An 8,789-nucleotide genomic window follows, 5' to 3' on the forward strand; every position below is an offset into this window, starting at 1 on the left:
AAGAAACCAATATTTCTCTAGGTTGATCATAGGTGAATTGACCTTAATCTTGAGTGAGCTGTGAACTTCTGTCTATTAGAGCAATCCTTTGATCTATATGGATGAGAGTAGCCATGTTAATCGACTCAACAAGTCTACCATTTTAGGGATTTTTCCAATAATGGAGCTAGGAACACACCTACGTAAGAAGGAATTCATTCTTTTCTAATCATATGAAAAGTAGATAAATTGCTCCCTCAACAGTTGATTCTAGGTCTTGAACAATGAGGCCTCAACCTCTCATTGGCCCCATAGGTGTTATTTTATAGTTGGATTATAAACTGTTTGTTCATTAGAGAAATCAGTGGTACTTAAGGAGTTAGATGTAACTACTAGAGTAAAACGATATTTTGACCCAACTGTAGTTATGAGCGATTTGCAAAGGGTTGACTTGTTGTTGATTGGTTATATCCATGGACACAGAAATACATCTAAAGTGCGATGAGTGCAACTATCGATCTTTAGTGGAGTGACCCGTAGTTAATGAATATTGATTGATTTAATTAAAAGAGTTTAATTAAATTAATCTCATATCATTGGAGCTTCTAATATGTAGGTCCATAAGGTCCCCTTGTAGCTCGCTAAGGATAGTAAAAATGAATAATTTGAATTGTTCAAATTAATTAAAGGAATTTTATATTAATATGATTAATATAAAGTATAGTGAATTCTAATAGATATGATCTATAATCCAAACTATATTATAAGAGAGATGTATTTGAATGAGATTCAAATATTATATTTATATGAATTAGATTCATAGAAAGATATTTGCATATAAATATGTAATATTTGTAGGTGAATAATTAATAACTTTATATTAAATTTGATTTAGTATATAGTTAATTCATTTGTATGCTAATTAATTAAATAATAGGTAATTAATTAATTAGCTAAAAAGAGGAAAGTGGAAAAGCTTGGAGAAGGGTATACCCTTTCTCCCTATAAATATACTATTATAAACCCTTTTAGGGTAAGGTTTGTTTTTATGAAAAATAATCTAGTCTCCACCTTTCCTCTCTAATATCTCTTCTTCAAAGAGAAATTCTCCAAAAAACTCTTCCTTCAAAAGGTCTTGGAGTCGACACTTCCCATCCTTTTTTATTTCAAGAGAATAATAAGGTAGCCTTAGAGATGGTGTTCTTGTTCGTTGAGAAGTTGAGATTGTTCATGACCTTTGGAGGGAAAAACGTGAAGAAGGAAAAGAATCTACAAGGGTGAGTTCATTTCTTCCCTTCTTTACTAGAAGCATGCTTAGGTCCTTTTTGTATGTTTATCCTTTGAACATTCTCATGAGTTAACTGGTTTTTGTTTCTCACAAAATCATTTTTCAAAATTGTAAGGCAATCACACACTTCGTCGGGAATTCGATTCCCTTCGTACTGGAACTTGATTATATAAGCTCCATTTTCCCTCCAGTTTTTTAATGCAAGCCACGATTTTATCTTTACTTAAAATTATTATGTACCATGTCATTTTATGTTAAATACTGATAGATGGAAAAAAGCACATGTTTTTACTATCTAATCTGCTACTTTTCTCTAGTGAAAAGACACTTAGCATGATGTTTTGACCCTAAAATGGCCTAAAAAGAGCAAAATGGTTGAACACTTCTTTAATTAGTTTTAAGCAAGTTTAGAGTGATTTGGACTAATTTTATGAGCATTTAGAGCCTATTTTTATTTTTTTAAAAAAAAACATTATTTGATGCGATTGCATCAAGTCGACAATGTAGTCGTATCGCATGCCTTAAACCTGGAAAAATGGGATTTTCTGCAGCAGTTCAAGTTTTGCTTTGCTTCCGAGTCATTCTTTAACACCAAAATTAATTAGGGCTTCATGGAGCATGGATTTTGTCCATTACCCAACCATATATGTCTATATAAGGGTTCAAGGAAGAATTCGATCTTTGAAGAAAACCCACAAAATTATCCAAATTTTTTCAAGAACAAGGATTCCACTACAGAGATGGATTCTTTAGGTTGACCCTACCTGTGAGAATGTGTTGTAGAGTGGGATTCACCCTAAAAATGGATTGAATCCTTCCTAAAAGGCACTTTAATTCATTAGCTTGATTTAAAGTCCCCGTATATTGTTTTTCTAGATTTCTTGTTTGAGTTATTTGCTGTTTTTATTTTCGTTCTTCTTATTATTTCAATATTTGCTACATTGTAACCCATGACATTGGATTTAATAAAATTTATTTATTCTTGTCTAATTATGGACTAAATTTTCTAAGGGATTCAGTCATGTGGATAACCTAAGACCTTTTGGCTTGAGCATATGCTAATTCATCATGTTTCCTTGACTTTTAAATTTTCTTTGTTGATTTTATTGTAATCTATTAAGTTGAACCTAATCAGTTAATTTAACATTCTAGTGGAGTATTAATGCTAAGAATATTAAGATATAAATGGATATCACAAAAAAAATATGAGACTAAGAGCTTAGAGAGAGGACTGTCATGTATGCTTAGAGATAAGGTACATTGTAGGATATAAAAATTGCATGAAAAATGATCTAAGATTCAACTAACCATTGAGATATAGACATAGCTATTTAGACTCTCAAAGAACTTAAGAATCGTGTACCCACACCTAATTATAAACTCCTAACTGAATTGACAAAATTTGAAATTCTACAAAATAACCTCTTAGAAAGAGTTGATGTGTAAAGGTCTAAGCATTCAAATAATCTCTCTCAACAAACAAAGTTAAGAAGATGAAACAACAACAACAACAACAACATGTTACCTCTTTTTCAATTAAGATTCTTTTACTTTCGCACACGCACCTCCTTGTTTATGTAAGCACAAGCGCATGCATCGAGTAATAATATAATTAAAATGGCCTTCGTCGAGTATCGTCCTTTGAAAATCAGATTGATTAATCTTTTAACTATTCAGAGATCGTTATAATTTCATCTAGGAGACTGACTTGTGGTGATTTTTTATGATAAACTAATCTAAAAAAGCAAATAAAATTGTTCGAATATGAAGATTAAAAAAAAAAGAGAGATGTTTTAGAGAATAGATTTCATCAAAGGCATCATTGAACACAATTACTTGACTCTTGAAGTAACTAACACAACACCTAGATCTATAAGTCTTTTATCCAGATCGTTCATCTCATGATCAATCTTTTCTTTTACTTAATCACTAATAACTAATCTTTTGAAACTAGATAATTAAGCAAAGCATTACAACTCTTCGTTAAAAGTCTATACCGTTATCCAACTACTCTCGTGTATTCAAACGATAGTCTAGCATGCATGATCTAATCTAAAGCTTACTCTCTCAAGAAAGATTCAAATCATAAAGACATTCAAACGTTGATCAAACATTTAAAAAGATTAAGAATGGTCATGCTAGAAAACGTAAATACAAATTAACATTCAAGAAGTAAATTGTTCTACAATTAAACTTACGAATTTATCTACCCCTAAAACAATGAGAAATTTAGCCCCTCATGACTTCCATAGACAAAACCATATCAAGATGCACCAATACAAATGCAAATTCAATAAGCAAAAAGAAAAGAAGAAGTTATTCGACTTCCAATCGTGTCTCCAAGTTGGATTTGGCCCTCGAACAATCTTCAATCTCTTCGACATCAAGAGCACTTCATACTCTGCTCTAAACCCTCTCTCTAGGTCTCAATAACTCCAAATTTCAATATGGTGCTTGGCCAAAAATCCTAGATTAAATAGGTAAAGTTTTTCTAAAATGCAAATTTTTTCATAAAATAACCTAGCGTCGTTGCGCTCTAAGATAGCATCATTTTGCTGAAGTGTAGGGCTACATTGCATGCCTCGTGCTGCTCTCTGGTCTAAAGCATATGGGGCAATGTAGCTATGCCATGCAATGTGCTGCCTTATTTTTTTTTTACACCTAATGATTTCTTCCTCTTCTCTTTCCCCCTTTTAATGTATAGCTTCTTTGGACATATTTAGGCTCTTTTTGACTCATTTTGACATTGAATCAATATCTCGAACATAACCCTTAAATCACTAGCAAATACGTTAAATCTAACAAAAATTATCTTAAAAACTATCCTAAATCAAGAGTAATAAACACACATTTTAGGTACGTTTCATATGTATCTTTCATGCCTTTTCTTTTCTTTTCTTTTTTTAATTTAATTTTACATTCCTCTTTTGCCATTATAACTTCCAACAATTCCTAATTTGTCTTCGTATCCTTTCCTACATTTTTGAACCTCTACTTTTTTTTTTCTTTTTTTTTTTTTTAATTTTCATATATTTTCTTTCTTGGACCTTTTCACATGGTAAAACAAATATTTCGTTTTTCTTCCATCCAAACTTTATTTTATTAAAGAGCTCAAAGTCTTCTAAATTAAATTTAAAAACCTTTATTCTCCGTAATTGAAATGTGATCGTACAAAAAAGACAATTACGAAATTTATGTTGCTAGATAAGAAATATGATTAGATTTTATGAACGTACAATTTTTTCAACAAAAGAAATATAATTATTTATTGATAACTTATTTGAAGAAGCATGCAAATATAACTCAAAAAACTATTTGAAGTTTTTTCCTACAATTAGAGGTTAGTAGATAGTTTGCGTTTCTCATATAACAACTTCATATATGTGAAAGGTTAGATTTTATGTGTTATGAGAAATTTTGGACCGAAGGATTAATTGACATCTAATGCAAATGGAAATGAAAAAGCTAAGAAAAAGCATGACACTGACTGAAAGCGACAACTTAGGACCAAAATGGACCTTAGTTCGTTACCTTGATTTAAAGTTACTGTTTGTTGTTGTTGTTATGTCAACAAAAAAAATAAGAAAAATATTTGGGTGTATCCCGTGCTGCACTTATCTTCGTGCAGCCTATTTAAATGCACAGTCACCATAATTCCAACAGTCGTGATTAATATTGACATAATACAAGTAAATGGATCGATCAAGTAGCCCAACTCTAAAGGCGCAGCAGCTACAAACTGGGCGTTTGCTAGAATATAGAATAAGGATATAGAAACAAGAACCAGTCCCAACGAAAAAGCAGAATAAATGGAGTTGTTAAATAATAGTACTCCCATACTTCCTAATATAAGACCTGATCCCAACAATTTTTTAAATCATTCGTTGCACAATAAAAAAAGAAGTCTTTTTTCTTAAAAAAAATAAACAAATGAATTGGACTTCCTCAGAAGTTGCTACATAGTGAACTTTATATATATATATATATATATATATATATATTATCCTTTTTAAGTAACCAACAAATCATAATACAAAACATAATCTACATATGGGGTGTGGTATTTAAATCAGATGGTCGAATACGTCAAATATGTAAAGCTAAGTCATGAGCAAAAGAATTACTTTTGCACAAATGGAAGCCTTGAACAACCCTTATAGTATATTGTAATAAAATTTTAACACTTTAGTTCACATAAAATATATATTATTAACGTTGAGATCTGAGGTTAAGTTTACTGGCTAACTATATATATATAATTTTGGGAAGGAAAAAAAAAAAAAAAAAAAAAACCTAACTTTGGAGCTGCTGAGAATCTGCCTGATGTATAATATCTTCAATCAACAGCTTCAAATTGAGATGAGAAGAACCTCCTTCTTCCATGGCGGTCTTTGCTGTTACAGCTAATTCCCTCACTCTTCTTCTCATCTCCTGCCCTTCTCCACTCATCACCTTCTGAACTGCATCTCTAATGGCTTCCATTTTCACTTGCACCCCAATTTCTTCCTCAACTCCCCACCTAGAACACTTCTCCACTCCCACACTCACTCCAATTTTCAGCACTCCAACAATCAACTTCTGGTTGAATATCTGGTCGGCGAACAGTGGCCACGCCACCATCGGCACTCCAGCCGAGATCCCTTCGATGGTCGAGTTCCAACCGCAATGTGTCACAAAGCCACCGACTGCAGGATGTGATAATATCAGCACTTGGGGAGCCCAACCGCGGACCACAAGGCCTCTATCTTTGATCCTCTGTTCAAACCCCGACTCTGCCAGCCAATTTTCTACTTGCTTTTCTGTTGATTTGGTTTGTCTTATGGTCCAAATAAATGGCCTGTTGGATGCCTCTAGTGCCAGCCCCAGCTCTATGATTTGCGCTGCTACTACGTTGCATAAGCTGCCTAATGCGGCGTATACGACTGACTCTGGCTCACGCCTGTCCAACCACTCGATGCATCGTTGTTCGTCAATGGCGGCTTTGTTGCCTCTTTTCGCTTTGTCAGTTGTGTCTTTGTTGCATAGTGAAACGGGCCCAATACACCAAACTTTGTCTGATCCTAAAAAATATGAATCAAAGATTACATTTTCTTTCCTACTATTTTTTATTCAAATATTGCATAAGAAGTGTTTTTTCTTTCTAGTCCTGTTAACTTCTTAAATTATATTTGTTCAAGTCTTAGGCCTTTATTATTTAACTTGAAAGATCTTATGCATCTCATTTAATCGTTAATCATAATTTATCACGTGACAATTTTTTTATACCTAATGATCCGAGTGTCTGATCCATAAAGATATACTCAAGTATTGTTTATTTGATTTTGTATGAAGTTTTGCAACAAAAATAAATTGTTTTCATTTTAAATCTTAAGAAATAAAAATACTTACAAATATTGAATTAATTTAAAATCTATTTGAGATTAGTAAAAAATCTCCAAATTATGTAGTAAGAAAAAATAAACTAATTTATAAAATAGAGTACCCATTTTTTTTTTACATACCACACTAATGGCACAAAAAAAAGAGGAGAAATTTTAAGTATATCTACCGTACACTTATTTTTGTATAGCTCAAAATTATTATATGACAAATATTTTTTTGAATGATTTTTTAAAAAATATGTAGAGGAAAGAGAAACATGAAGAATTTGTCACGTATTAAACTTGGTTAGACAACTTAGTGACCTAATGTCCTAACTATATTCCTTTTCAAATTATGCTATCACGACAAGGAACGAATTAATGAGAATTATTATACTAATTATTAACACTTACCTCCTCGTCAATTAGAGTGATCATTAAGTTTTCAACAACAAGAATAAAGAAATTCAGAGAGTGGATTCAATATAAACAAATCAAATCCATGAATTTAAGCTTTTTGGGAGAGAAATGTAGTTAAGTACCTATTGACTTCTTCAACTCCTCCAGGTATTTTGGCTCCAACCCATCGAATGAATTCACAATGAACCCATAAGAAGCACGGTCAGCTTTAGCCATTTGATTCCCCCACTCCAAGAACACAGGATCCAAAGTGAAGATAAGTTGAGACTTGGTGACTTGAATTGGTTCAGGCAAATTAGGGATAATAATTAGCTCAGAGTCAGCTGCAGCCATGATTGTCTGCCCAAAATCTGTGGCTCGTAAATTAGCCATAGACAGAAGATACAAAGCAGACAAGCTGTAGAAAACAAGCCTAGGAACATTAAACTTGTCGGCAAGTTGAATTGTCCAAGGCAAGGCCATGTCGGAGACAATACAGCATGGTTTGGGAGACAATTGGAGAAATAAATGCTCTGTTTCGCGACAGAGGGGGGAAGTTGCGGTTAAGAATTTAGGGACCAAGTGAAGTGAAGGCAAAGAATCGAAATTCTCGCAGCCCTGGGGAATGTCTGGTTGAGTGGATGGGAATGGGAGTTGAAGAATTTGGATAAAAGGAGACTGAGAGAGAAGGGAGTGAATTCGAGAAGCGTTTTGTGGGGTTGTGATGAAAGTGATTTTTACACCATTTTGAGATAGAAGCATGGCGAGATCGGCCATGGGGATTAGATGGCCTTGAGCCATAAGAGGAAAGAGAACGAAATGGGGAAGTGATTGTTTGGATTTGGAAGCCGCCATGAGAATCTGTGAAGTAAAACTTGTTGGTCTCTTCTTATATCTCTTTGCCTTTGTGTGGTTGGCTAGTGGCAACAAAACTCTATTCTCATATCCCCATATTTCAACTATCGCCGGAGAAGAAGCCCACCTTGCATTTTGTTTCTCTTTCCAAGAAAAAAGTGACTTTTTTGCGTCTACGTTTCTTTTTGTCCTCCTTTTAAAATGTTTGTCGTTTTAGTTATTAAAGTTTTTGAGTTATTAAGTTTCGAACTTTTATAATTTTACATTTCAGATTAAACATTTTTTTCAAGAATTTTTATGTACTTTTGATAGTGAAGACTCAATTCTACAAGATAGTGCTTGACGACTATTGAAAATCGCTTCGTCTTCAAAATAGGTTTCCATCTATTGGTTCCAAACGTGCTTTCTTTGCTAAAATAGCGCGATTGAAAGCAAGTGAAATTTGTGTCATCTCAAAACACCTCCCTCTCAATGGTTTAAACTGTCCATGTTAGGATTTCGGAAGGTGGTTGCTTGGATTTAGAAGTCATGAGAGTGAAAAAACTGTGAGGTTCATTACGAAAGTAGATCGTTCTCACAGAATAAAATTTACAGAACAATTGTGCAAATTGTAGAAATTTTACAGCATGCAAATTGAAAAGAATTAGGTTAGGAATTACATCCCCTTGAAAGACAACTTCTTCACGAATCTCCTCCTCGATCGGTCACGAACAATTCGAAAAACTCTCAAGAACATAGTAATCCAAGATGGTCACCACCACAAAATCGTCCTCTGTATTCTACTTAGGGTAGAGTGAAAATATCAGGAGTTGTGGGCTCTTAATCTTTTGGGACATGGAAAATAGATTTGAGAGAGAAAAAAAAAATCTTAGAAGTATGTATTCTCAGAAAAACTCAAAGAGACTTTC

At 33.3% G+C, this 8,789-nt stretch overlaps 1 protein-coding gene across 1 annotated transcript; it reads right to left on the reverse strand.

Moving 5' to 3' along the window:
• Positions 1 to 5,387: 5,387 nt before the first annotated feature.
• On the reverse strand, positions 5,388 to 8,033 carry LOC120089855 (UDP-glycosyltransferase 73C6-like). Its single transcript, XM_039047269.1, has 2 exons — positions 7,170 to 8,033; positions 5,388 to 6,327 (listed from the first exon to the last, which is right to left on the reverse strand). The coding sequence occupies exons 1-2, from the start codon at positions 7,879 to 7,881 to the stop codon at positions 5,561 to 5,563; spliced, it is 1,479 nt and encodes a 492-aa protein (XP_038903197.1). The 5' UTR covers positions 7,882 to 8,033; the 3' UTR covers positions 5,388 to 5,560.
• Positions 8,034 to 8,789: the final 756 nt, after the last annotated feature.

The sequence above is a fragment of the Benincasa hispida genome, chromosome 11 (assembly GCF_009727055.1).
Source record: "Benincasa hispida cultivar B227 chromosome 11, ASM972705v1, whole genome shotgun sequence".
Taxonomy (NCBI): Eukaryota; Viridiplantae; Streptophyta; class Magnoliopsida; order Cucurbitales; family Cucurbitaceae; genus Benincasa; species Benincasa hispida.

What these genes read in the sequence shown, in the direction of transcription:
- LOC120089855 (XM_039047269.1), bottom strand. Translation starts at nt 7,881, where the DNA reads ATGGCGGCTTCCAAATCCAAACAATCACTTCCCCATTTCGTTCTCTTT. An exon ending in GGAGTTGAAGAAGTCAATAG is followed by an intron (nt 6,328 to 7,169) that starts GTACTTAACTAC and finishes CATATTTTTTAG; the next exon opens with GATCAGACAAAGTTTGGTGT.